This window comes from Pseudopodoces humilis, chromosome 21, assembly GCF_049639895.1.
Source record: "Pseudopodoces humilis isolate 2021_Gansu_Grassland_sample_001 chromosome 21, ASM4963989v1, whole genome shotgun sequence".
In the NCBI taxonomy this organism is placed as follows: domain Eukaryota; kingdom Metazoa; phylum Chordata; class Aves; order Passeriformes; family Paridae; genus Pseudopodoces; species Pseudopodoces humilis.
The window spans coordinates 429,196-455,979 of NC_142220.1; the positions used below are offsets into that span (position 1 = coordinate 429,196).

The 26,784-nt window shown below is 62.6% G+C and overlaps 3 protein-coding genes across 8 annotated transcripts in view; all 3 read right to left on the reverse strand.

Annotated features, from left to right (window-relative positions):
- Positions 1 to 770, reverse strand: part of DNAH17 (dynein axonemal heavy chain 17) — a 32,208-nt gene extending 31,438 nt beyond the window's left edge. Inside the window, exon 1 of the mRNA XM_005530704.3 lies at positions 426 to 770. Coding sequence (XP_005530761.2) covers positions 426 to 770 — 345 coding nt within the window. The remainder of the gene's footprint in view (positions 1 to 425) is intronic.
- Positions 771 to 1,333: 563 nt separating this feature from the next.
- On the reverse strand, positions 1,334 to 16,963 carry CYTH1 (cytohesin 1). 6 transcript variants are annotated; one of them, XM_088065336.1, is made up of 13 exons: positions 16,904 to 16,963; positions 8,550 to 8,632; positions 7,775 to 7,839; positions 7,044 to 7,110; positions 6,760 to 6,878; positions 6,375 to 6,455; positions 6,176 to 6,288; positions 5,957 to 6,105; positions 5,750 to 5,861; positions 3,330 to 3,406; positions 3,160 to 3,231; positions 2,674 to 2,828; positions 1,334 to 2,451 (listed from the first exon to the last, which is right to left on the reverse strand). In XM_088065336.1, the coding sequence occupies exons 1-13, from the start codon at positions 16,929 to 16,931 to the stop codon at positions 2,373 to 2,375; spliced, it is 1,200 nt and encodes a 399-aa protein (XP_087921462.1). In that variant the 5' UTR covers positions 16,932 to 16,963; the 3' UTR covers positions 1,334 to 2,372. The 6 variants fall into 6 exon arrangements, with proteins under 6 accessions (XP_087921462.1, XP_087921461.1, XP_014114941.2 ...); XM_088065335.1 differs by lacking the exon at positions 16,904 to 16,963 and adding an exon at positions 13,043 to 15,057; XM_014259466.2 differs by lacking the exon at positions 16,904 to 16,963 and adding an exon at positions 10,970 to 11,111.
- A 213-nt stretch (positions 16,964 to 17,176) lies between these two features.
- On the reverse strand, positions 17,177 to 26,563 carry USP36 (ubiquitin specific peptidase 36). Its single transcript, XM_014259402.2, has 19 exons — positions 26,281 to 26,563; positions 25,987 to 26,211; positions 25,186 to 25,296; positions 24,827 to 24,929; positions 24,153 to 24,220; positions 23,707 to 23,777; positions 23,270 to 23,352; positions 22,823 to 22,943; positions 22,413 to 22,553; positions 21,977 to 22,077; positions 21,611 to 21,743; positions 20,761 to 21,411; positions 20,066 to 20,166; positions 18,986 to 19,489; positions 18,715 to 18,857; positions 18,239 to 18,403; positions 17,851 to 17,966; positions 17,639 to 17,771; positions 17,177 to 17,554 (listed from the first exon to the last, which is right to left on the reverse strand). Exons 1-19 carry the CDS (start codon positions 26,528 to 26,530, stop codon positions 17,550 to 17,552), a joined length of 3,225 nt encoding a protein of 1,074 aa, XP_014114877.2. The 5' UTR covers positions 26,531 to 26,563; the 3' UTR covers positions 17,177 to 17,549.
- Positions 26,564 to 26,784: the final 221 nt, after the last annotated feature.

Sequence of the window (26,784 nt, forward strand, 5' to 3'; positions counted from 1 at the left end):
TGATGCAGCATTTGGGTGCTCTGCACTGACAGCAGGAATATTTATGGGAAGTTTAAGAGAAATCCATATAGACATTTCCCAGCTGCAGGGTAGAGATAAGTGGGCATTATTATGAGTTTGTAAAATTGCAAAATTGGGAGGAAGTGATCCAGTTGGGGACAGAAGAAAACAGGATTGGTGACCTACACCCAGCTCTTGTCCTTGTGGGGCTTGTTCAACGTAGGATGGGAGCTAGTGCAAGGTCAGGGCAAGGGCCTGGGACAAGTTTTATTTTGTGAATTTTAGTTTATTTTGGAGCCCACCTGGAAATTTGGCTAGAGCAGCCCACAGCGAGGGTGCCAGGGGAGGGTGCCAGGGCAGCAGCGTGCCCAGGGAGCTCAGCTCACCCTGCTTGCCCCAAGCCTGTGCCTGCATGGGCAACCCACCTCCAGCAGCACGGTGATGAGCTGCTCCACGGGCGAGGGGCCGATGTCTCCCACCAGCAGAGCACTCCGACAGTTCTCCCCGGTGATGTTCTGCCCCGTCTTCTTCACACAGTAGAGCGCCTTGCCCTTTTGGGCAGGTGGGAAGCAGGTAGTGGGCATGGGCTGCCCAGCAGGGTTCAGCCCCAGCACCAGCTCCAGCATTTCTGGCTGCTTGAAGAACTTGTCCAGCATGACTGAAGTCTCCTCACTGGCCACAAACTTGCCCCACTTGTCCGGCCGCACACGCAGCAGTGCCGTGGCCAAGCTCTCGAGGAGATCCATCCGCTCATCCTCTGCGCCTGCCATCGTGCCAGCACCTGGGGTGGTCCAGTGGGCAAAACCCCGCTCAGCCAGGGGCTGTGCAGACCCCACACCCTGCCCTCCTGACACTGCCCATCCCACCCTCTGCACGTGCAGTCTCAGGGGAAGCTGCCAGTCCCATCCCCGCCTGGTCCCAGTGGCCCCAAGCCTACCCCATCCCTGACTGGCCCCATCACCACCCGGCCCTACTGCTGCCCTGGCTCACCCCAAACTTACCTGGCTCTGCTGCTCCTCTGTCGCACTCCTCAACCCTCCAACAGCCTCCAGGCACTGTCTGCACCCCAACTGTCAGCAGTTCAACTGGCCCCAACCGCCCCTGGCACAGCCCAACGGCACCGGCACCAGCCCAACCGCAGGGCTGCCCTTCCCCCTCCGCACCCCACACCGTCCCCATCCCTCAGCAAGGGCTTTTCCCACCCTGGCCAGACTTGGACTGGGAGGAGCACAAGCCCAGTCCAAGGCTGGGCACAGTGCAAGGGCTGACAGTGGCAGGGGACTCCTGCCCACCCCAGGCTGCACAGAGCACAGGAGGCCAAGAGAAGCGTGGTGCAAGTATTTATTTGTTGCTGATCTTCAGCACTAGTTTACAAGGCCATGGCAAATTAAAAAAAAAAAAAAAAAAAAAAATTTAGAATAAAAAATCCTGCCCCCCCGCCCCACTCCTGTGAGGCCTCTGCACTGAACCACCCACATACAAAATAATCTACAAGGAGAAAACTATACAGGAGTATTTACACCTCTGATAAATAGACTAATACTGATCCAGGCGCCTCCAGACCGTGCGTGGGGATGGGGACAGGACAAGACACAGGCGATTGTGAGGCAGAGAGGGGGGGGCCACAGTGCCCACCCAGCCAGATCCCCACCAGCAGCCATCCCGAGGGCAGGCTCCAGCCCTGGGTGTGTCCCACCATGTGGCACATGACACAAGGATGTGCTGGGGCAATGCCACATCCAAAGCCACAACTCCCACAGCCAGGTGAGGATACTGCTCGTCAACAGTGCCTGCCCTTCGTCCCTCCTGTGGCTGTGGGGACCATTCCAGTGCAGGGGGTGGCTGGGAGGGTCCGAGGCAGCAGCGTGGACACGCCTAGGACAGACCCAGGCCCGCTACAACGAGGGCCGGGAGCTGTATCTCTGCAGGGCCACCCTGGGGCTGACACCTGTACCCCAGCACCTGTGGCACCCCAAAACCGCCAGCCGCCCACCAACAGCTGCCTCTCTCCTGACGGAACACCCCGAAAGCGTCTCAACACGAGTGCTGGGGGACCCAGTGACACATGGCTGCAGGCTTCCTGGGGCTCAGAGGCAGGGAGGGTGCCCGTGGTGCTGAGGCCAGGGCTCACAGGGGTGCACGGGGTGCTGTGTTCCCGCTTGAGCCTGTGAAGACGCTGTCCGGTGATGAGGCAGTGATGGGGGGCCAGAGTCACTGAGATGCCCCTTCCCTCCCCCCACAGTAAAGAAATGGCTAAGCTGAAGCTGGGCCCTGGGCCAGCCTGCAGCGTGGCCCCCGCCCCACGTGCCCCCGTGACGGAGGGACATGAGCTGCTGCAGGGGCACGCTGGCCTCGCAGGGCCAGTCTGGCTGCTAGTGCCTCTTGGTGGAGGAGACCTTCTTCTTCCTGGCAGCCAGCATCTCATAGAAGGGGTCCCGGCTGATGGCTGCCCTGGCAGGAGAACAAGGGCTGGGTCAGGCCAAACTGCTGCAGTGACGGGTGCAAGCTGCCTGGCCTGGCCTTGGACAGGTCCCTTTATATCCCTGGGGAAGTTTTCTTCCCCCATCCTTGCAGGATGCCCTGGGAAGCACTGTCCCCTTTGAGGACAGCAGGCAGGTCCCTGCTGTGCCCCTGCCCAGCCCCATGCCACCACATGCTCCTCCAAGCACTCACTTGATGCACTTGATCCACTCCTCCTTCTCCTCAGGCGTGGGGGCAGAGATGCGATACACGGTGTGGTTCCCCTCCACCACACGCCCATCTGCCTCTGTCTTGCAGGCCTTGATCACCTGGTCCTTGTTGTCAGGAATGTAGAGCTCAAAGCAGTTCTGGGAGGGAGAGACTTCTCAGAGGCAGCCCCCACCTCCAAAGGGGACCCCAGACTGGGAGGGAAAAAGCAGAGCCACACACCCCTGGCAGAGCCACCCCAGCATGGCAGAGCAGGACAGACACACCGTGATTGTCACCCCTGGCCCTGCATGAGCCCCTGTGGCGAGCACCCCCAGGTCTGCACCCAGCTGCTTTGATAGCGAAGGCAGTGACCGCTCTGGGGCCCCCTGCCTCTCCTGGGGACATCTCAGGGTGCTGCAACACCTCCCAGCTTTTCCTGCCCAAGCCAAAGCTGCCCCAAACCCCAAAGGACACTGCCACAGCACTCACAGGCTTCTTGGAGTCCTCCACCTCACGGATGCTCAGGTTCTCCAGGGGGATGATGCCACGGGGCTCCTTATCCTGGTGCAGCCAAGCAGAGGTTTAGCTGTGGGCCGGACAGCCCCAGTCCAGCCCCTTCCCTGCCCCAGCTCAGCTCACCCTGCACGGAGCCCACTCACCGTTGTGTACTCGAAGTAGTAAAGGCAGTTGTCAGTCAGGATGAACCAGCGCCGCTTCCACGTCTTCACCCTGCCCCCTGGGAGCAGAAGGGACAGTCGGGCGCAGCCCTGCAGGGCACGGCCGGGCACACGGCAGCCGGCTGGGCACAGAGGCTGCAGCAGACGGGGCCCGGGCGGACACACAGAGCCAAGCAGAGCCAGGCAGCGGCGGCAGCAGCAGGCAGCGCACACCGCACCGAGCAGGAAGCGCACGGATGAGGATGGAGGTGAGCGTGGGACTGCCGGGCTGGGAGCGCTGACCGCTCCCACCCAAACACAGATTCAGCACAGCTGGAGGAAACTGCGGCCAGGCAGCTCCCTGGGAGGACACAGGGACTTTCTGTCCACGCTGACCATGGTCGTGCTGGCCCCCCGGCAAGGCAGGAGCCAAGGCCACGGCCGAGCTCCACAGCTGCCAGCACAGCGGGAGAAGCCGGTCCCTGGGCACAGTCCCTGGGCACAGGCCCTGCGCCCCCCGGGCCCAGCTCCCCTCCACCGCAGCCACTGCAGCAGTGCTGAATGCGGGATGAGCACCCACCCTCGCAGGCTGGATCCGGCATGGACACGAGGAGCCGCAGTGTACGCTGCAAGTCCTGCTCATCTCCTTCCCCTGCCAGGAAGGCCCTGTGGCCCCTGCTGCCCTGTGCCGGCTGGCAGCCCACCCCTGTCCCTGCCCCGGAGCAGCTGAGGGCAGCACCAATGCTCCCTGACACCCTGGGGTGCAGGCACTGGAGCAGCGTTGGTGCCTCATGGGGACTGCTGCGAGCCCTTAGCACAGCACAGGGCACAGCGGAGACAGATCCTTCCTGCTCCCACCCAGCTCCAGCCATGCCCTGACCACTCGTGCACAGGCTGGGGCCCCTCCCGAGGAGACCCCAAACCTGCCCCCATCCCTTGTGTCACCGGAGGCAAAGCCCCACTGGCCAGGCTGTCTGTGGACATGGCGGTGCACGGCTGGGCGGGTGGCAAGTGCCACTGTGGCCCCGTCCTCCCCGGGGTGGCAGAGGAGGCCGCAGGCCTTGGGGAACGTGTGGCATTGGCAGGGCCAGCACCCCACAGTCCCTGCCTGGAGGTGGAGAGGGGCTGTCCTGCAGCAGGCGAGGTCCCCGGGCGTGTGGGGTTAGCAGCAACAGCAGCAGCAATGAGACTCATCACCAGCAATTAAAAATGCAAAGGAAACGAAGCCCCAGCAGTGTGAGCAGAGCAGGGAAGAGGGGTACGTACCTCCTGGAGTTGGGGGCAAGGAAAGGAAGAGCCAAAATCATGGAAACATATAAATGAGGGAGAAAAGAAAATTAAAAAAAAAAAAAGGGAAAAAAATAAAAAGAGGAACCCCAAAGCCCCCCCTTGCCCTGCAGGTCAGTGGGGCTGGGCTGCAGCAGGGAAGCTGTGAGGGGCTGGGCCAGCACCAGGGCCGTGGGGGCTTGACTGCCCTGGCTCACTGTGGCTCTGTGGGATGGGGCTCCTTGGCTGCTGGGGACAGGGCCTGGCTCCCTCCACCCCTTGGCAGACCGGCAGGGTCCTTCCCTGCCCCCCCAGACAGCTGGGCTCCATGGCCACTTTGCTGCCTCTCCACCACCCCACTGGTGGTGCCAACCTGAACCTGGGTGTGCAGGGCCCCTCCAATCGGGGATGGAGAGCCTGGGGCTGTCCTGTGTCCCCCACCCCAGGGCAGGGCGCAGGCAGCTCTTGCTCTCCTCTCCCAAGGGGTTGGCCATGTATCAGGAGTTCTGACCCCAGCCAGAACCCTGGGGAATTGCCCAACTGGACTCTGATCCTGCCCACACCCATTCCCCCTGGCTAAATCCGGGCAGAGGATTCCCCAGAGGTGCCAAGAAGAGAAGCCACAGGAGCCAGGGCGCGGAGGGCTCCGGCTGTGGAGCCGGGCGGTGCAGCAGGGATGCCATGCATGCTGCCTGCATGTGGAGCCGGGATGCGGAGGTGATAATGCTGTGGGGAGGTGAGGCAGGGGCTGCTCTGTGTATGAAGGGGGACACACGCAGCCTGGGGCAGCTCGCCGCTTGCTCCCGGGGCCTGCTCCGACACATCCTGCTGTGGCTCGGTGACCTGAGGGGCCTCGAGGTCTCTGTGTTCTGACACCAGACCCTGGTACCAGCTCTGTACCCCAGGAGCTTGCCCAACCTAGAGGCAGAATCCCCCAGGACACCCCCCAAGCCGCTCTTCAGGGCCTTGTCAGCTCTGAGCCTGCTGCCCAGCCAAGGGAAGATGGAGGGCTGGATGTACAGATGCCTTTCCTGCGAAGGCTTTGCCTGTCTCTGCAGCCTCCTCATGCTCTGAAGAACCAGGCCAGCAGAAGTATGGGAAGCCCAGGGGCACTGCACCCTGGTGACAGCCTGCCCTCCCTTACTGCTGGCACTCACCGAGCTTCAGGAGCCAGCCCTCCCGGTCGGGGTTGAAGAAGGTATGGGTGAGGTCATTGCCGTCATCCTCAGGGATTTTGAAGGGCTCGTTTTTGATGCTCTCATACAGATTCTGGTACAATGACATGGAATCAGCTCTGCTTTGCCCTGGAGCCCTGTGGTGGGCTCTGCTCTGGGCCAGCTTTGCAGCCTGGCCCCAGCCCTCACCTGGAGCAGCTCCTCAGGCAGGTCCCCCCCATCATTGATGCCACGGTTCATGGCGATGAATCGCTCTGCCGTGGGCTTGTCCTTCACGTTGGGATTGTGCAGGCTCGTGTTCAGCATGATGATGGCAAAGGACAGCACGTAGCAGGTGTCTGCAGGGGCAGAGGGGAAAGTCAGCTGCAGGGCAGGATGCCAGGGAGGCCGTCTGGGACAGGTGCTCACCTGTGGACTGGAAGACACCAGGGTTGCACTGGCAGTAGCGCTGGGCAAACGCCTCCATCATCCGGTCAATCTTCTGTGCCTCCCCTGGCAGCCGGAAGCTCCACAGGAACTGCCTGTGGAGAGTGAGTTGTGGCGCTGATTTGGGGGCTCCATGGTCCCCACCACCCTCAGAGGGCCACGCTCGGCTCCCCTTGCTCACCGTAGCGCCTGCACAAGGTTGAGGTCAGTGAATTCATGCAGCTCCACAAAGGCATGCAGGACTTGGATGTTGAACTCATCCCTGTGGGAACAAAGCCAGAGCACGAGGGATGCATGATCAGCAATCCTGTGACTACTGAGCAGCTCCACTGTCCCTGCCCTTCTCCAGACTCTACTCATTCATGGGGGAAAGCTGTAGCTATGCCCTGCTTGATCCCTGCTCTGGTCTGCACAAATCAGCCACTTGCAAGTGCCAGTCATGAACTGAGTACCCCCAGCACCCCGGGTACTCCCAGTGAGCTGTCCTGTGAGCTCAGAGCTGCAGTGTCCCCTCTCTCAGGTGCCAGGAGCCCAGAACACCCCCAGGAAGCCCAGGCCCAGTGCACCTCTCGCCCAGGTAGTCGCCGATGGCTGTCTTGTTGAGCCCCTCTCCCTTGTACAGAAACTGAGCGATGTCCTCGCACGTGTTCTTCAGCAGGTCGTTCTCAATCAGGAACTGGATGCCCTGGAGGGATGCAAGAGAGGTGTTTGGGGGTCTGTGGCTGCCCCCGACTGTCAGCCCCTGCCCTGGATGCTGGCCCTGCCCCAGCCCCAGGAACCCGGACTGGGAGGTGGTAGAGCTCTGCACACCCCCAGGGGCAGGTAACCAGCTCTGTACATCCCACAGTACCTTCTTGGGATCCATGTTGAACTTCTTCCTGCCCATGGCCACCTGTTTGTTCCTCTGCATGTTTTTCCTGCAAGGCATGAAGCAGCTCTGAGCACCTGGCAGGGCCCCACTGCCTCTGTCCAGCCCCTGGGGCGGTGCCCTGTGGGGAGGGTCAGCCTGGACCGAGGGACCCAGGCCCCCATGCTGGAGCCACACAGGGCAAAGCCAACACACTGCTCTGTGTCTGCCCCACGCTGTGGCCTGGGGCTGCTCTTGGCCCACCAGGCTCCGGAACAAAGCAGAGGCTGGGGTCACCCTGAGCAGAGGAGGTGCAGGCACTGCACCTGTCAGGTCACCCAGCCATGGGGAGGCTTGGGCAAGCTGGCTGTGGCAGGGCTCTGCTGAGAGCAGTGGGGCTGGCAGAAGGGGACAGCCTTCGTGCCCCAGTGGCTAACTGGGAATGATGCTGGGAGTCAGCTCCCACCAGCTGCTGGGACCCCCCTAATCCCGGCTGGCACTGACTGCACCAGCTCAGAATAACAAAGCCTGCCAGTGGCTGTGGCCAGACAGAGGGGCTGGGGCTTGGAAAAACAGACCCAGGAGCAGCAGATCAGCCTGGGATCCTGGTCCCAGGAGCTCAGAGCGCCTGGGAAAGCTGCTCACACCAGCACTTGTGGGCCAGGGCTCAGCTGCCCTTGGCTCCTGCACAGTGCAGGCGAGCCCAAGGGGGCTCCAAGGTGCTGGGGACTCACCTCTCCTCCGTGGAGCCCAGGTTCTCGATCTCATTTGTCACTTCTGCTATCTCATCCTTCAGGCGCTGTGGGGAGAGGGGGCACTGAGACAAGGAGGTGCCTCCCCCACAAACCCTCCAGCCCCCAGCCCTGGAGATGGCCCCCTTCCCCCAAGAGGCCCCACAGCCCCTCCTTCCTTCCCTCCCTCCTTCCCCCCAGCCCCAGGTGCTGCCCAGGGGCTGAACCAGCTCGGAGGGCACTGGCAGTGGGGCTGGCTGCCCCCTGCTGCTAATCCCTGCAGCACTGCCACGCTCCCAGCATGCAGGAAGGAAGAGATTCAGAGGTTAACAAAATTACCCCTAATCCCTTCAGATCATGCCCAGCATATGGCAGTAATTAGCCTCTGCTGCCTTAATCAGGGACACGACTAACAGTGTCCCAGATGAGCCCTGACCTCACAGGCATTTGCCAGGGCAGTGGCCTGGCCCAGAGACATGGTCCCTGCCCGTGCCAGGCAGGGGCTGGCACAGGCTGCACAGCCTGGAGCTCTGCAGGGTACAGGAAAAGGCATGGCTGCTTGGGCAGGGCAGGGATGGCTGGCTGCCACCTGGGATCACATCCCAGCTGGGATCCCCTCCCTGTCCCCAGAGCTCCTCGGAGGAAGAGCTGTGGGGCAGCAGCATGAGGGATCCTGAATAGGGACCCTGCCAGTGATCCAGGCAGGGACACTGTCCCCTGCCACCCAGACTGCTGTCTCTGGGACAGGGGGGATTGTGTGGGCCCCTTGGCATCACACCTGTATGTCAGCCAGCAGCTCCTGCTTTCGGCGGCGGATGTTCTCCAGCTCCTGGCACTCCTCTGGGGTCAGGTCACTGGGCACTGAGCAAAGATGTGATCAGGTCAGCATGTGTGGTCTTGGGAACCAGGCCTGCCAGGCTCCTGGCACAGCCTCTGCTCCCAGCCAGCAGCTGTGGGCTTGGGCGGAGGCAGGACATGGAGGTGTTGGGCTGGCAAGCAGTGTCCCCAGCCCCACACAGAGGCCAAGTGGCACCAATGGCATGAAAGGAATTTGAGGATCACGGTATCTGCTCCTTCAGACTGTAGCAGCTGCAGAGTGAGAACCAACACAGGCCCCAGGATCACCTCCAGCACTGCTTCTGCCAGCCCCAGCCCTGCTGCCCCCTCCAAGTCCCATTTCACTCTGCTCTGCCCCAGCTGGGCTGGTGTGGGTGCCCATTCTGCTCCCCAAGGCTGGGCAGCTCTGCTGTACCCTGCAGGTTGTTCTGCTGCACCAGGTCAGCCCCAAACATAAAGCAGCTCCTGGCCACCCTTGCAGCTCCTTTTACAGTGGATTCATTATTCTGGGGCAGAGCCTGGAGCTGGTGCACCCTCCAGACAGACCTCACCTACACACCATGACATCTACACCTTCCTGTCACCCTGGGGAGCCAGATACCCCCTCTCCAGCACCATCTCTGAGACCCAAGCCCAGGGCTGCCACATGGTCCCCTTGCTCCAGGAACATTCCTAGTGCTCCTTGGCACATGACCTCCTTGATTCACAGTATCAAGGTATCCCATTCCTGTTCTCTTCAGTCTCCAAGGTCACCTGCTCCTTCAAGAGTGCACTCAGCCCTCCTACTATGCCCATGTCTCCCACCTCTGCCAGCGGGTTCTGTGCGTTGCACCAAGGTCACCCGCAAGGACACCAAAACACCATCCCTCTAGAATGCCATCCCCAAGGGAGGTGGCAGCAGGATCTGCCAGCTCAGCTCTCGTGTCACCCCCACCTCCCACCCTGGGGTGCTGGGAACAGGCATCTGTAGGGCTGCCACCATCCTCCCCTGCCCCAAGCATTACCTGCTAAGCTCCCGTGTGCCACCATGTGCACAGCCACCGCTGCCACCAGCCCAGACTCACCAGTGTCCCCAGCGCAGCCACTGCCCCACGCCAGTGCCCGAAGACACCACGTGCCTTCAGGCCAGCCCTGTCCTCAACTGTGCATTGATTCTCCCCACACTGCTGCTGCCTTAGTGGGAGCTCCCTGAATCTCTGAGCTCAGCACCTCCCTGGCTCTGCTCTGGGGTCTGATGAGCTTCCTCCTTCACAAACCCTTGTTGCCAAGGCTGAGGCGCCTCGGCTTGCGACATCGTCCCTCAGACACAACGCTGACACTTCCCAATACTTTCAGTCTCCCATGTCAGGAAGCCTGAGTCAGACAAGTCGGCTCGTGGCACCAGGTTAAAAGTCACTTACAGCACCAGAGCTGTGTCAATGCATCCCGGCACCTTCCACATGCCCCAACGCCATCCCCACCGGCACCAGCCCCCCATTTCCAGGCCCCCAGGACACCCCGCAAGCCCAGGCTCGCAGGGGGAGGGATGAGCTGCATCACACCCGCTCATCAGACACAGAAACCCCCAAATCCCTGGGCTGCTGCGTGTGCCACAGGACCCTCCCGCCTAACTGCAGGACCCTCTTGTCCAGCCACCACATCCCCCGGCCCGGCCGCAGGGAAAGCCAAATTCATGCCAGGGCTGGAGCTGGCCGCAGCCAAGCCCTCAGCTCTGCCTGTTCCTGCCCACCTGGGAGAGGGCAGGGGTTCCAGCCGGGGTCCCGGTGCCCCGGGACAGGCGTGGTGCAGGATGAGACTGCAGGGCAGCAGGGACGGCAGGACTGCTCCAGAGCCCCGGAAGGTCCCTCCCCGGTGGAGGCTGAGCACTCGTGACAAGCAGCCCAGCCATGTCAGCAGCAGCCAGAGGAAGAGAAACCCCAGACGCAGGAGCTTTTCTGGGGAAGGAAGGCGGCATTAACCCTTCCCTGGCTCTGCACAGCAACTGCCCTGGAGAGCCCCAGTGAGCCTGGCCGCAGGCAGAGGGACGGAGCCCGAGACCGACGCTTCCCGTGGCTGCAGCCCGGCACAGAATTCGCACAGGGACCCACCACAGTGCAGGATCCCAGCACGGTTAGGCGTCCCCTCCAGCACAGGAAGCCGGGGGTTCCCACAGCAGGAACCCATCCTGGGGCAGCAGGGGCCACCAGCAGCATTTGTCCATCTGTCTCGGGCTCTGGGCTCGGCAGGGCCTGCGAGCGCAGCCCATCCCCTCCGCGCCTCGCCCCAAGCACAGCCCCGCCGGCCTCGCCCCCGACCCAGCGCTGCCCGAGGGGAGCAGGGCTGGGAGCCACCGCCGCCCTCCCCGGCCCCCGCCCGGCTCACCGCTGCCCTCTGCCCTGAGCACCATCGTGCCAGGGCCTTCCGCCGGCCGTGCCCGAGCTGCCAGGGGCTCTGCGGGGCTGCTGCCGTGCCGGGTGCGGGCACCTGGGGCTCGGAGCTTCCGCGGTGACTCACGGGCCTGTACCAATGAGCTCCGGGGCCTCTCGGGCGTCATCCCGGCCTCGCCAAGAGCCGGCACCAGCAACACCCTGTTCCTGCCGCCATGAGCCAGAGCCGCAGCACCTTAACTCCTGTGCTCCCGGCTGGCTGGAAATGGGCACCGGGGCCCTGCTCCTCGCCTCAGGGCCGGTGGACGCGATGTGCTGCGGTCCCAGCCAGCCCTGGGCTGGCCCAGCCCTTCCTTCCTCGGGGCCTGCCAGGACACTCGAGCCGGCACATCTTGAGCTCGCTGCGCAGCACCGGGGTCCCCTCCCTTCCCCTCGGCTGGGCCCCCACACGCCAGCAGACCCCCAGCCCTGCAGCTCCCCCATCTCTGCCAGACCTCTCCAGTGCAGGTCCAGGTGCTGTGCTGGCCGTGGGGACCACTGGTGCCCGCTGCCCTCCGCGGGCTCCATGGCATCTCCCACAGCTGGCTGGGACAAGAAGGGCAATCAGGAGGACTAGGAGCCATGCCAGTCCCCACGGGATGCTGTTCCCCGCTGCCTTGCCCCCTTGCTGCGGGGTGTCAGTAGGGACCCCACTGCTCCGTGCAGGAGCCCTTTGCGGCGAGTCCAGGCGCTGCGGAGCTGTGCCTGCAGTGGGAGCGACCCCAGCACGCCCCTGGCCACATCAGCTTCGGCTGCCTTGACTCAGCTAAATCCTGCTCAGCAGCACGAGATGGAGACACAGCACCCAGAATGCCAGCTGTGGAGTAAGGGGAGGGTGGGCTTCAGAAGCTTCGGGGTGTCCTTTGGCCCCCTGAGTTACAGCAGCAGCCAGCCCTGCTGCTGGCCCACGCTGTACAACACCAGGGGGGCAACAGCCCAGGGGTGAGGCAGACCATGGGGACGAGCCCCGGGTCCCTGCGTGCTGCAGCAGGTGCTGCTAGTCACAGTGGCACTTGGTGGGGTCCCATGGGGCCCCCAGAAACATCCTGCCTGTCTCCTCATACCACATCCTGTTTTCACCATGGCCGTGTGCACACCCTGGGTTGCGTCAGCCCCATCCTTCCCCACCAACAGCTGAGGTGCATCAGGAGGTGGCTTTGGGGACAGACAACTCCAGGGCAGGCCCTCCTAGGCTGCTGGACCCTGTGCTCAGGACACTCTCCTGCTTTTGTGCAGCCCTGCCCATCACCCCATTAACCCTGCTTCCCTGACCCAGAGCCCACCAAGGAACCCCCTCCACAGCCACTACCTGGCTCCCAGTGGCTCAAGGCTCCAGCATTCCCATGCACGGACCCCCAGCCTGCAGCATGGCTGGGTGAGCACCAGATCAGCCATGTCTACAGACAACGTCCATGTGCAAGGAATGCAGCCAGGCCGGCACCTCACCTGCTCTCAGCACTGCTTATGGTGCCAGGCCTTCAGAGGAGCAGAGCCCACTGGTGCTCAGCCACAAGGCTGGCCGAGGAGGTCCTGCAAGCCCCTGCCCCACTGCACAGCCCTCCCAGTCCCACAGCTGGGCAGGAACCAGCAGACAGCAGCAGGTTCTGGGCTTTCCCACACAGAATTCCCCTTGGAGAGTGCCACCCCCTCCTCTGTAGCCACAGGCACTTGTGATGAGGGCGACTGAGCACTCGCACATCCTCTGGGGCTGGGGCAGGGCATGCCATGGCCACGTTGTGCTGCCTGTGACCTCCCAGCCGCCACCGCTGGCTCCCAAACACCCACAGGGCAATGCCAGGCGAGGGGCCCGGTGCCTGTCCATCCTGCAGGGGCTCGGTGCTTGCAGAGGCCTGAGCTTGGAAGGCTGGTAGAGGAAGGAGGAAGCGAGATGGCAAGGACACTCTGCACCGCTTTCAGCAGGAGCCATATGGAGCCAGAGCCATATGGAGCTGGAGCCATGGGCACCGCCGTGTCTGCTGGGGGATGGGAACCCCACGGCACAGAGGGGAGGGGGGCACGCAGTGCCTACCTGCCTTGGCAGCCACCGAGGGGCAGAGGAATGCCTGGAAACTGGAGGCGCAGAGCTCGCTGACTGTCCCCATGCTGCGGGGGTCCCACGCAGGATGCCACCAGCTCCGGGAGCGCAAGGCAGGGACAGGCAGAGGTCAGGCAGGAGCAGACGGAGGCCAGAGAGGTGCGCGTGGCTGAGCAGCGGGCTCCCCAGTACTAGGCAGGTAGCCAGTACCTAGGGCAGCTCCCCAGCACTGTGGGGCAGGGCGCAAGCAGGGGAGCCGGAGCACTCCCGGTTCTGGCTGGAGCAGCTCTGGGAGGGGAGCTCCAGCCGCAGGAGCCCACGCGCCAGCCCCAGCCAATCCCCGCCGCACCGGCACACCAGCCCGTGCCACCACCAGAGCCCCAGCGGGCGGCTCAAAGCCACTTAGAGGACGAGGAGTTTCGGAACTTCCCAGCAGCCCCCCTGCCCAGGCCGCCTGCCCCCCGGCAGCCCCCTTGCCCCCGCGGGGGGCCGGCAGCAGGGTATTTTTAGAGTGGTTTTATCCCTCCGTATTAGAGCATTAAGCATCAGGAGCCGGCGGTCGCATAGCAACGAGCGCCGCATGAAGGAAGGTGCACCCAGAGAAGCGCGGTGGTGCGAGTGCGGGGGTGCCACCACGGCCCCCGCTCCTGGGGTGCAGGACCTGATCCCAGCCCTGAGCCAGCCTGGCAGGCACAGCCAACCCTGAGACCTGCACCAAGACACCAAGCCCCGGTCATGCCCCAGAGGCATTGCCCACTCTGCTCTGGCCCTGGTGTGTGGGGGGCTCCTGCAGCAGCAACCAGGGTTCTCGCCCTGGGATCCCAGGCTGGGGGAGAACTGTGGAGCTGGGGAAATGCGTAACCCTCCCACCCTCCAACCCCACAGGCACTGAGCAAATCAAACCGGACTGACAGCTCCTTTCCTCAAAGCAGGAGCGATCTTGAGCGCAGGGCAAGGCCATGAGTAACAAACCCCAGGGCCTGTCAGGGCAGGAGCAGCTCGACAGCTCTGCTCACCCGCCCCTGCATCCACTGGGATCGCTGAGCCAGGAGTAACTTGAGCGGCACAGGCAGAAGCCCAGACAGGGTGGGTGGTGGGGAAGGGCACCCTGGCAGGCAGGAGCAGTCCCTGATCCCAGGAGCAGTGTGACTGCAGAGAGGAGGAGAGACAGTGGAGAAGGGCAGCTGACAGGGCTGCGAGGGCCGCCAGGCACTCACTGCTGATGTGACTGACCTTCTGCTTTCAACACCACTTCCCCTTTCCCAGAGCCAGAGCAGTGGTTGCCACATCACCAGGAGGCAAAAGGCCAGGCGAAGGGAGCAGGGGGCACAGGGGAGGCTGAGCTGGGCACGTGCTGTACAAGCACCTGCCTGGGACCAGGCTGGCATCTGGAGAAACGCCTGTGTGACACAGGCACGTGTGCGCTGCGACTGGGACGAGGCAGGGCCAGGTGGCATCTCCCACACAGAGTGACCTGGATGCCTGGCTCGGTCTTTGCACCCTGTTCAGGTGAGGTGGGGTGTTTACAAACCATAGCTACAGCCCTGACAGGATTGCAAGTGTCAGCAGCAGGGCTCATTGTTCTCTGCTCCAAACACCTCAGGAGAGGAACTGTACAACTGCCTCTGCTGGAGCCCCTGGCTCTGCTCTCCAAGCCCGGTGCCACCCCTGCACTATCTCTCTGCCTTTGACCTCGGAGTCCATCCCTGAGCTCTGTGGAAGAGTTGCTCTCCAAACTGGGCCTAGCAACTTGCCCAGGTTGACCCCACAGTGTGCAAGGGAAGGGGCTGGGGCATCAGCAGCAACTCTCCCAGCAGCGTTCCCTGGTGCCCAGGGACATGCCGTGATCTCGGGATGCTTCCAAAACAGCTAAACTGTGCCAAAGGGCTGCCAGCACCCACTGGCAAAACAGGACTTTGGAGGCTGATGACAAGGAGGGCAGGGACTGTCTGGGTGAGGAACCCCTCAGCCAGCCTGCTGCAGACCTGGCAGCCCACCCTCTCCTCTGTAGATCCCCCCGCACCTTGCACAGCCACCCTGCCATCCCACACCCGTCCTGCCCCAGACAGAGAGGCCCCCCAGGCACAAGCTGCTTTGCTGGAGGCTGCATCAACCCCGTTTAGAGAAATCTCTTAATCCCCAGGCCGGAGTGAGCGGTAATCCCTTGGGTGCAGTGGGATTACCAGCACTGTCCAATCCCCCTCACCCTGGGGCCAGGCCTAAGCCGTGATGGGGCCCAGTTCCAGAGACGGCACCAGGACAGGACTGTGCTCCCCGCATCCTCTCACCGGTGCTGCAGCTCGGCAAGGCAGGAGAAGCCAGGATGGTTCCCCTCCAGGACACCTCTTCCCCACAGTCCAGAGGCGTTTGAGCCACACCACCGCTCTCGGTCAGTTCTGCTCTGGGATGGGTTAGTCTTGCTGCTGTTTCCACGGGGAGATGTTGGGAAGGGGGTGGGGGTGCAGCCCCACGCCCTGGCAGGAGCAGGGGGAGCACACATCTGTGCCGCCAGCTGCTCGCCCTGGGATTTGCTCTCTGCTGAGGCAGACGGCTGAAGAGAGGCCGTGAGCCGTGGGGCAGACACTGGCGTCAGCACAATCCCACCAGAAAGAGATTCCCTGTCGGCTCCCACCGCACTACAGCCTCGGCAGAATGTCCTTGGCTAAACCAACTCAGCTTAAGGGCACAGGGCAGCTGTGAGTTGTGCTGCCCCAGCACAGGAACAGTGGCGGGGGTACAAGGCGGCTGCGCAGTCCCTGCGTCCCCTCTGGCAGCATGAGCGGGACATTTCTAATGCTGAGAGATGACCTGGGATGTCTTCCAGGTGATTCTGGGAAGCAGCGAGAGGCTACTCGCAGAACCGCTCCCCACAGTGCTCTCCTGCTAATGGGCTGTATCTGACAACAGCCGAGCCAGGCCGCAGCCGCTGGCACCTTCCTTATCTTACACAGTGAAGTCCTCGCAGCCAAGCACAGTTCTGGGGTGGAACAGCAGCTCCTAATCGGCTGCGCCGCACAGCTGGGCAGGAAACCGGCCCGTGAACCAGCACTGCCGGCAGCGGCACCACGCTGGCACCAGCTGCTCCCAGGAAGAATGGTCACCAGCACGGCTCCAGCACTGGGGCCATGGCCTCAGATGTCATCCAGACTCCAGTCTCCCTTCAGCAAAGTCCCTGTCAAGGCAAAGCCACCTGCCGACACACCAGAACCTGCCTGGGAGAGACCAGGCACAGGCAGGGGCTCCCGGCGCAGTCCCGGTCCTCAGTACCGGGAGGGAACGCTCTGCGGGCACGGAGGGCAGAAGAAAACGGGAGGAGAATGTACGGGCATGAGAAAGGAGACCTTGCAACCCCTGAGCCACCGTGGCCCGCACGCCGGGAGCTCCCGAACCGGGTGGTTGTGACATTCAGCAGGCGCCACCGAGGCGAACCTGCCCTGAGCTCTGCGGGGCCGGGGCTCGGCAGTGCCGCGGGAGGACCTGGGCGAAGAGGAGCGGCCGATGGAGGCGTGCGGGCAGCGGCCCACGGAGCTCCCACGGCGGTGCCGGCGCTCCGCGGGCCCAGGGAGGGCGGCCCCCAGGTGCCAGCTGCTCCCGGCGCTCCCTCCGCCACCGCCCGCACGATGCGCGAAGGCCGCGGCCGCTCTGTCACTTGCGGGCGCTGCTCCCGCAGCCGCCAAATCCCCGCCCGTCCCGGAGCCACCGCCCCCGGCGCCGCACCTGGGAGCGGCCCGGCCCAAACGCGCCCCGCCCGGGACAGTCACCGCCGCCCACCGGGGATCACGGACTACCCCGGCGCCTCGTCCCCGGCCAGGTGTGTGCCCCAGAGCCCCCCGCCCAGCCCCGGCCCGCACTGACCGCAGCCGCCGCCCTCCTCCTCCTCCATCCCGCCGCCGCTCCGGCCCCGCCCGCGTGACGAGCGCGCCACGGCCGGCACCACGTGACCCCCCCGGGGGGCGGAGCCACGCGCGCCCCGCCCCCTCTGTCCCGGTGTTCCCCCCCCCCCGCGATCGCAGCCGACCACGGTCGAGAGATAAAGACCGGGATTTATTCGGTTCCATCCTTCAGTGCCCGCAGCCCCGGCGGGAGCGCTCCGGCCCCGCACGGACCCCCCCGGTGCCCCCGGCGCCACCGCGGGCCCGGGCGGGGGCGGCTTTCAATGCAGCTCGTGGATGGGGGTCATGAAGTGAGAGGAGAAGGGGAGGGCGAGGGCCGGTAACGCTGGGACGGGGAGGCACGGCAGCACGGAGCAACAGGAACGGGCTTGAGGCACTTGCCAGGAGCCGCCGCAGGTGCGGGCTGGGGGAAGGAGGGGAAGAGGCACGGAGAAGCTGATGAGGAGCCTCTGCAGCTGGAAAAGCAGCTCCCCGAAGGAAAAGGCACAGCCCCAGGGCTGCGGCTGTATTCTCTCCCCTCTGAGCGTGGTCCACCAACAGCTCCCAGGACAGTGCTGCCCTCAGTCCTTGACCTGGGACTGCTCCCTGAGCAGTCGGGGATGCAGATCTCAACCTGTGAGGCAAAGAGCAGTGTCAGCTCCCACCAGGCTGCCACCCCCCGACCCGCCGGGCTCGCTGTGCCCCCTGGCTCACTCACCTGAGAGCCGGTGGCCCAGGCTGGCCATCTTGGCAGGATGTGACATCAACCAGAAGTTGCGCTTGTTCTGCAACTTCTGGAAGGGATTTGAGTCTCTCCTCCGCTCCTGCTTCATCTTCTTCATTTTCTTTACCTGTGCAGGGGTAAGAGAGCACTCAGGTCAGAGTGTAGAGGCCCCATCTTCTTCCCACCTGGCCCAGCCCAGCACCAACCTTTCCTTTGTCAAACTCCTGGTCCCACTCATCAATGACGGTCTTGCTTTGGGCCAGTGCTGTGTCCCGAATGGCATCCTGGCTCACAGCTGAGATCTCACCCTGCCAGGTCAAGACTGCAAGCAGCGAAGTCAGCAGAAGGACCAGGCTGTGCCCCACTGCACCAGGCCCCAGCCTGGGCCCAAGGAGCCCCTTGCTCCCCACCCTGTGCCACCCCCAGCAGGCCCATGGCCGGGTGTACCTGCCTGGTTCCAGGTGCACCCTCCTGCCTGCACTGGCGTGGGGGGAGCTCAGGCCCTGGCAGAGCTGGGGGGGGCTCTGTCCCCATCCAGGGCTTAGGACAGGGGGGCTGCATGGCTGTTTGCCCACCCAGGTGAGCTAGGATTACCTTGTTTGCCATAAGCCTTGTCCAAGGAATTCTGGAGCAGTTTGTCCAGCACGCTGGACTCCTGGCCCTCGGGGGCTGTGCCAGCCCAGTTGCTGGCCACAGGGCTCAGGACAGCCAGGGAACACCTCTCATCCCCAGTCTGGTTGTCACTGGGATGTGCTGCCACTGTGGAAGGAGGCAGGGTGAGGATGAGCCAGGGAGCCACCGCATCCCTCCCTCCCCAAAGCGGATCTCATCCCAGGAAACGCCATTTGGACAGATGAGGTCCTGATGGCTGAGGGTGTTTGGGCACACAAGTGCCTGTCCTGGGGGTCAGTCAAGAGGCCTGTCCCCACTTCCTCCTCCAGGGCACGACAACAGGCACTGCCAGGCAGCTGTGGGAGCAGCAAGCACTGGGGATGGCACAGCAGTGCTCCAAGGGCAGACAAGCTGCTGGCTTGACCCTGCCAGGCACCAGATGGGGCACAAGGTCATACCTGGGGTGCTGGTGGTGGTGGCTGGGCCAGCGCTGGCAGCCAGGCTGCCGAGGCTTTCCATCCACTTGCGTTTGCGGTGCTTGTGCTCTCCAGCCTCCACGCTCTGATGTGTCTTACAGGGCTCTGGCTCAGTTGTCCTGGAGCTGGGGAAGGCAGCGGGGTCAGCTCACTCCAGCCAGACCAGAGTGGCAGAGTGACTTCCAGGATGGAAGCCCCTGACCACAGCCCAGGGAGCCTGACCTCAGGCTCTCACATGCCCCTCGTCCCTCACCTGTCCGAAGACAGTGTCCCAGAGCTGCACTCTTCTGTCTTCTTCAAAGGCTTGTCTTTGCTCCTATTCTTCTTTTTCTTCTTCTTCCTCTTGAGGGGGAAGGTTGGCTCCATGCCCAAGTCAATATGGGGCTCTGGCACATGTTGCTTGGGCCCACTCTTCATGTCCTGACAGACCAGACCATGACTGAGACCATTATCTGCCACCTCCTTCCCCACGACAGACATGAAGTCCCCTTGAGAGAGAATTTTCTTCCTGGGGGGCTTGCAGTCTTTATCAATTAAGTCCTTCTGAGAGCCAATGCTCTCCTTTTTGGGGGGCTTGGAGTCTTTGTCCTTGAAGCCCTCTGGAGAAACAATTCTCTCCTTCTTGGGAGGACTGGAGACTTCATCCATGTCCTTCACAGCCCCAGCATAAGGGCTTCTGTCTGTGCTACGATGCTTCCTCTTCCGACGCTTCTTTTTGAAGGAACCCTCTGGTTCCACCTGGCCAGGTCCCGTCTCCCTGCCGCCAGAAAAAAGGTGGTGTGAAGTGTGGGCAGAGGAACTGTGGGTCAGCAGGGAGGCTGGGGGCTGAGCAGGCAAGCTGAAGAAAGACTTTTCAGGACTGGGAAGCTCAAGAGCAGATGAGGACAAGCTGAAGGACAGGAAAAGAGGCTGATCTGAAAGCCCCTCTCTTTATCCCTCCCCTGAGGTGCAGATGCTCAACACCCAACTGCTGCCATCTTGTCCACAAAATTGGAATCAGATGTTGCTCTGCAAGGTCCCACAGCAGACCAGGAAAGGAAGGGTGGGTGCTGCTGCAGCACGTGCTAGTGCTGAAGGCTACAAGCGAGACCCAGAGCAAGATCTAGACCAGGCCAGTGCCTCCCGATCCCATGGTACATTAGTGTGGGGTCAGGGTCTGCAGAACTCCCTCCCACTCTGTGCTGAGGCCAGCCCTTCTCAGATCTGGAGCAAGCCCTGCCAGCCCCAGAGAACTGAAAAGCTAGCTGCAAGGCCACACATATCCCATGGAGTACCCAAGGCTGTCACTGGCCTTCCTGCCACGTGAGAGCCGGGGAGCAATGGCACTGCTTACCTGGACTTGCCCAGAGGGCTAGGAGTGCAGTCAGGATGGGTGGTGGCTGAGTGCTGGGACTGTGCTTGGTGGTCACTCACACTCACCTTCTGAGGTTTGCCCTGCAGGTATTGACATAAATAAACATAAGCATAAAACACCGAGGTTTCCATGAGCCAAGAGAAAAAGGGGAGCCCAGAGAAAGGGGAGAACAGACACAGACAGGGGCAGGGGAGGGGGGGTGGGAAAATCAGAAGTGTATTCAGTTAGAAGAAGAAAGGGAAAAAAAAGGAAAGAAAGTCAAAGACTCGGAACCACTCAGTGTACCCTCCTGAGCCCGCTCACTGCCTGTGGAGGAGGCACCCCCACACCCTCCTGCTGTGGCATCACCCCCTGCCACTGGCCCCAGGGGACAGGTGACCCCAAGAAGGTGCTGAGACCCCCCCACTGCAGGGACTGGTGCAGTCACCCTTCTGTTCCAGGCAAGGGGACAGGAGCCATCCCCTGCATCACTCGGGATGTGGACAACAGCAGGGCCTGGTCCCACACCCTAACCCGGAGCGGGGGGAGAGCAGCCACCAGAGCCCTGGGTTAGGAGCTGGGGGATTCTCCCCACACAGCACTGCTCAGCACGTACCTGGCAGTAGCCCTACACAACATCAGTTTAGAAGGCACAAGATGTCGACTGGAGCCTCTGGGCAGAAGCTCAGGCTCACCTTTTTGGCTGAGAGCACTGCCTTCTTGGCCAGCAGCGGTGGCGTGGCGCTGCCCCACTCCAGCGCAGCTCTGCCCAGCGGGGAGGGTTTCACAGCGGCTGTCCCGCAGCTTTTGGGGGCAGAGTCTTTAGGGACAGCAGGCTTGCTGCCAGGGCCAGCGGGGAGGTGGGTGCTACAGTCCCTTCCCTGAGGGGTGCAGAAGCTGCTGGAACTGCTCTTGGCTTTGTGGGTCTCCTTGGCCAGCTGCCCTACTGTGCTGCCCTGGGAATCCTTCTTCAGGGTTCTGGCCATGGCCCCACAGCCACTGGGCTCATGACTGGACTTGGGCAGCTTGGATGAGGTAGGTGGCTTCTCACTCTCTGAGTCCCGTGGGACTGGCTCTGCTTTGGCCCCGTTCATGGTGCTGGTGACATGGAAGCCTGCTCTGGGCATGCCAGGTGTCTTCTTGGGCCTCTGGACTGTGTCACAGCCCAGCGGTGTGGCCTCGTGGGTGGCTTTGTGGGGCAGTTTGGATGATGGGGTCTGAGAGGGTAGCTTTGATAGAGCAATTCCATTTGTCAGTTTTGACCCCATCCCAGGAGAGCTGCGGGCGACAGGGACTCCAACATCACCTGGGCCTGGCAGCCCCTTCCCCGGCAGCTTGTCTTGTTTCTACACAAGGAGAAAGAGAGGAGTCCAGTGAGGAGAGTCAAGGAGCCACAGAAACAGTGATACTGCCCTGGCCACGTCCAGCCAGGATCCCTGGGTTCAGCAGGATCAGGATTGTTCCTGCACAACACCCTCCCACTCATCCACCTCCCAGCATGGCTGCAGCCCCAGTGCCCGTGGAGCACCAACCTTCAGGACTCACCGGGCCCATGGGTGGCACAGACAGGGTCCCGTTCATCTCTGTTCTCTTCATTTGCCTGGAGTCACTGCCGATGTGTGGGCTGAAGGCAGCTGCGGCCGTGGGCCCTGCTGAGCTCTTCCTGGGGCTGCACAGCCTGGGGAAGGCAAAGTGCCAGAGTCAGCCAGGCCGTGTGGGTGAGCAGACAGACACGAGGAAGGGAGCCAGAGGCTCCAAGGAGGCGAGGTGCTACAGCAAACCATGACAAGGGGCTGGACCGCCACCCCCCACCCTGAGCCAGCACACGCACAGGGGCATTGGGGCAGGGCTAGGGGGGCCAGGAGGCACACACCTCTTACCTCAGACACAGGAAGACACAGGTTCTCTTACCTCAGGTAGAACAGCACATAGGCCTGCTGGTTGAGAACCACCTTGATGTTGCTGGGATGGACCTCATGATCGTTCATTCGATACCACTGCCCATTGCTGGCCTGTGGAAGGAGAACATTGACTCTGGTCAGGCTGGGTCTGAGGAGAAAGTGTCAGGCTCTGGCCAGGGACCCTCCTGACCTGCAGAGCAGCAGGAACAGCACAGGTCACCAGAGCTCCTCTCCCCAAAATCCATAGATGGCCCAAGGGCAGGCCAGGGATCTCTGTCAGGGCAGACCTTTGTGTTTCCTGCAGCAGAGCACAGTCTGTGCCCCATGGCCAGTGCTCTACACCACCCACCCTGCCAAACACCCTCCTTTCTGCACCCTAAAGTGACCCACAAGCACCTACCAGGCCCCAGCCCAGACAGGATCCTGAAGGAGCATCCTGGGCTCACCTTCACATAGCAGAAGTAGTGCCCTGCATTGCAGCTGTACCCAGAGTGCACCAGCACTGCATAAAGTCCATATGTGATGGGATCGCCCTTGGGCTCAGACATGTAAGGGCGGATGTCCAAGAACTCAGGGTATCCCACGTCCTGTGAACGGAAGATGTCTCAGGAGCTGGCATGGCTTTCTTGCCACAGCAAGAGCAGCTCTGCTGTGTTACAAGTCCCATCTCTTGAGGGAGGGGACAGGCTCTTCCCAGGCAGAGACTGTGATGAGAACATGCCAGGATGAGCCCAACTTCCCCCACTGAGAGCAGTGGGGAATGGCTGTGGGACTGCACCAGGACCACCTCCTGCCCTGCTCAGAGAGCAGGACCCTGGGCCAGGACACAGCCCTGACTGTGATCACTGACACTCACCTTGGTGATTTTCCTTCCACCTGAAGAGCTGCAGCTGCCAAAGCGTTTCAGTGAAATCGTGAGGACGTTGGAGGCTCGGTGGATGGTGAAACGTTTGCTGGCTGACACTTTCTTCCTGCACCTGCCCAGGAAAAGCTCAAGCTATTCAAGCTGTTCCAACATCCAGATGGCTGCCTGCCCTGGCCACCCAGCAATGGCAAACCCGATGGGAATGATGCTGCTGACACCAGGCACTGCTCCAGACACCTCCCCATGGCCATGCCCGCTGGCCCAGGTCCTCCTTTGGAGACAAGGGAGCTGAGGAGCAGCAGGCTTCATCACAGGCTTCCATGGCCCTGTACCTCATGGTTTAGCCATGGAACAGGTACAGAAGCCCTCCCATATTGCGGCAGCCTTCCCACCAGCACACCCGTGGACCCCGTTATGCCCCCAGCACCCCACACTCACATGCTGCACCTGTAGGCGTTGTCCCCACCCAGCTGCTCTGGCTTCACAAACAGCTCCAAGGCACGCACGATGTTTGCAGCTCGCTGCAAGGACAGGGTGGGGGTCAGGCCATGAAGGGCCTGTCCACACCACAGCCCCACTCCCTGCGGAGGTGCTGGCCCCAGGAGAGAGCACACAGCCCAGGGCTACAGGCTGCCCCAAAGTCCTGAGCCTGCCCCTGGCACGGTGTGGTGGCTGCTCTGCCCCACAACACTGCCAAGCCTTCACAGAGGAGGCATGGCTCACATCCAGGCAACAGGCACTGCTCTGTGACACAGGGAAGGAGGCACAACAGCAGGAGCTGCTTCTCTCCTGCCAGCACCATGTCTACAGGTTAAGGAGCGTCAGGGCATGAACATCTCCCTCAAGAGCAGAGACCCCCAACCCTGCAGCAGTACCTCGACCTCCAGTGTCACATCCAAGTAAGGGTCGTAGGTGTCCGAGACAGTCTTGCACTCCAAACATTTCACTGCAAAAGGAAGGGCCGTGAGCACACCCTGGCACAACACCAGCACCTGCCACACCCCAGCACAGCACAGACAGCTGCAGTGTCCCCCCAACCCAGGTCTGGGCTCTGGGATGTCAGCACCAGGACTGACAGCCTTGCAGGGAGGAGGGCTGGCACATCCCCTATGTGCTGGGGAAGCAGCTCTGGGAACATGGATCCTTTTGCTGATGGCAGTAAGCTGGGGACCCACAGCCAATGGCTTTTCCCATTGCCACAATAGGGGTCATGACCCACGAGTGCTGCAGGACTGACTGACTACAGCTCTGGATAAGTTAAACATGATAAGCCATTTTCCCAAAGGGTTTTAGTGCCCAGGCCCAGACTGCTGGTACTCACCACGGGACCGCAGGTAACCACCGAAGATCTGGTGAACCAGAGTTGTGGCCTGGGTCTGGCGATCCAACCTACACAGAGACAGCAGCAGCAGATCTCACACTGCAACAGCCACCCTTGTTGGACCCCTTATGACAGCCCCCCTCTACGTTCTGGCCAGTGGCCGGGCTGTGGAGCCCCAGAGGCAGTGGGAAGTTGCAGCCCCTGCCAGACTGCTCTCCCTGTGTCACAGCTGAGGGATGCCACCAGGCTCCTACACACACCTTCCTCTAGAAGAAGCAGAAGCTTCTGGCTGGAGCTCAGAAACAGTGCTTCCCAGGACAGAGGGCCTGGGGGAAGCCACCCTCCCACAGCCATATGGCTGGGGCTGAGCTGGCAAGTAGGCCTGTATCCCTCAGCAACTGGGATGCGATCCCAACCTGTAGCAGCCTCCGGATTTGGGGGCAGGACTTCAGCTATGCTGAGGTGGAGGAGTCAGCAGAAGGTGAGCAACAGCCCAGAGCCCTGTCCCCAAGGGGCAGAGAGCTGGACCCCACACCCGAGGCCCCTGGAGTCAGAACCTCCCCACAATAAGGCTGACCTGGGGCACATGTTCACTCCACAGTCCACTCCCGTGAGTGCAGGGGACCAGCAAGGGAACAGCAAAGAGCAGTGATGGGCCATCAGGCCCCACATACTTGGTGTAGCCATTCAGACAGGCCTTCTGCATGGCATCGATGGTGTAACGCAGGAACTCGTGTGCATCCTCCTGCCTGCCGAAGCGCAAGTTATGGGAAATCTCTGCAAGAGAGGCAGGACTCAGCACGTGCTGCAACAGATGCCATCCCTCCCCGCCTTCCCTGGGAGTTTGAGTCCCCTCAACCCAATCCAGACAGCAGACTCATGTCACAGAGGAAGCCCCTGGCAGCCCAAGAAGTCTCCAGGCACTCCGAGGCTCCGTGAGTCATCTCAGTGGAGCTGTCTGCCCAAACATGCCCCAATCCCAATAGTTCTGCTCCCAGATTAGTCATTGGGGATGGGGGGCAGCCCTCCTTACTCTTGAGGTCTCGGATGATGGAGAGTGGCTTTATTGCATTGCCGCTGTTGGCAAAAGCCTGTATCGTGTGGTTCTGCATAGTGCACATCATGCAGAAGCTTCCGTGGGCACCTGTGGCAGGAGAGACGACACGACGTTGGGGACAAACCCAGGAGAGATGGAGGCAGGACAGGGGGTCTCTGGTTCAATACAGCCCAGCCATGCTCAGTTTTCCCTATGAGCTCGATGCCCCAGGACATGAGGACTAGCTCATGCCATCCCAACTAGCACGGTCCATCACAGGAGCAGCCACAGCAGCTCCCCAGATGAGACAGCATTCACACTGATAGAAAACAGATCCCAGGCACTCACTGGACAAGCCCATAGGTCCGCCCTGAGGGGCAGATTCCACGGGCAGTCCTGTGAATGGGGCTGCAAGGCCCCTGTGCTCCCTGTGGTGACAGCTCGGAGCTGCCACACTGCTCTTCTGCAGTCCCACAGTCAGGGGCCATTCAGGACCCCCCTGCTGAGCCCCCAGGAAGCCAGCAGGCTCCATTGGGCCCATCTTAGTCCTGGCTACACCCAGCAGAGACAAAGTGCTCCCAGAGACAAAGACGCCAAGCTTGGGAACATTGCTACAGCCAGGAAAAGTGAGCAAGACCCAGGAACCGCCTCTTGACAGAAACAGGCAGAAAAGAGCAGGGCAGGGAAAGTGCATCCTGATGTCTGCACTCCCTCACCAGAGCCAGGCACAGAGGTGCCGAGCACAGCACTGTGAGCAGGACAGGCAGAGGCTGCTCCTCCCTCCCGGTCCCCACTCACAGGTGCGCCCGTGCTCCCGGGACAGCAGGTAATTGGTGAGTGGCGGCGTGTAGGTCAGGCACTGCAGCGCCGAGTTCAGGAAGCAGGTGTTCCCCAGGTTACTCAGCCCGGCGCCCACACGGTGGACCCGCTCCCACTTCATGGAGAGCTTCTGGGCAGGGAAGAGCACCTTCTGCGGCTCGGGGATGCCGTCACCCGCGGCGCTCGGCAGGGCACGGCTGTGTCCTGCGGGGAGCAGAGAGTCAGCCGGGGGTAGGAGCAGGGGCGAGGGGTCCCTTCACCCTCCCCACTTACCCCGGGGGTTCTGCGGCCGCTCCGGAAGGCTGCCGGCGATGCCCAGCGGGCGGCCGAGGGCCTCAGCCCCGATGTGCTCGTACTTGTCCCGCAGGTGCTCCAGCTGCCCGGCCAGGCCGCGGCGGGCGGGCAGGAACTCGATGCGCTGCTGCAGCACGGAGCGGGCGGCGGCGGCCAGCGGCCGGCCCAGCTCCGCCGCCGCCTCCCGCCGCCCCGGCGCCCGCGCCTCCCGCAGCTTCTCCGCGATCATGGTCGTGGGCGGCCGGCCCGGCGGCCCCGGCGGCCGCGGCTGAGGGAGGAAAGGGCCGGCTGAGCGGGGGCACCGGCCCGGCACGGCCGCTCCCGCTGCACGCCGGTTCTCAGAGCGACCGGCCGCCGCCACGGCCCGCTCAGCGCTCCCCGGGCCGCCGCGGACACCGCGCCCGCCCCGCCGCCACCCGCGCCCCCGAGTGCCGCCGCCATATGCGGCCCGGCCCGCCCCGGCCCGGCGCTCCGCTCGCCACG

Excerpts from the sequence above, each read along its gene's own strand:
- USP36 (XM_014259402.2), bottom strand. The coding sequence starts at position 26,530 with ATGATCGCGGAGAAGCTGCGGGAGGCGCGGGCGCCGGGGCGGCGGGAG. Across the intron at positions 26,212-26,280 it reads GCGGCCGCAGAACCCCCGGG|GACACAGCCGTGCCCTGCCG; the intron begins GTAAGTGGGGAG and ends TGCTCCCCGCAG. Across the intron at positions 18,858-18,985 it reads GGGACACTGTCTTCGGACAG|CTCCAGGACAACTGAGCCAG; the intron begins GTGAGGGACGAG and ends TGCCTTCCCCAG.
- CYTH1 (XM_088065335.1), bottom strand. The coding sequence starts at position 13,115 with ATGGGGACAGTCAGCGAGCTCTGCGCCTCCAGTTTCCAGGCATTCCTC. Across the intron at positions 7,111-7,774 it reads CTGGGCTCCACGGAGGAGAG|GAAAAACATGCAGAGGAACA; the intron begins GTGAGTCCCCAG and ends CATGCCTTGCAG. Across the intron at positions 6,106-6,175 it reads TGGTGTCTTCCAGTCCACAG|ACACCTGCTACGTGCTGTCC; the intron begins GTGAGCACCTGT and ends CTGCCCCTGCAG.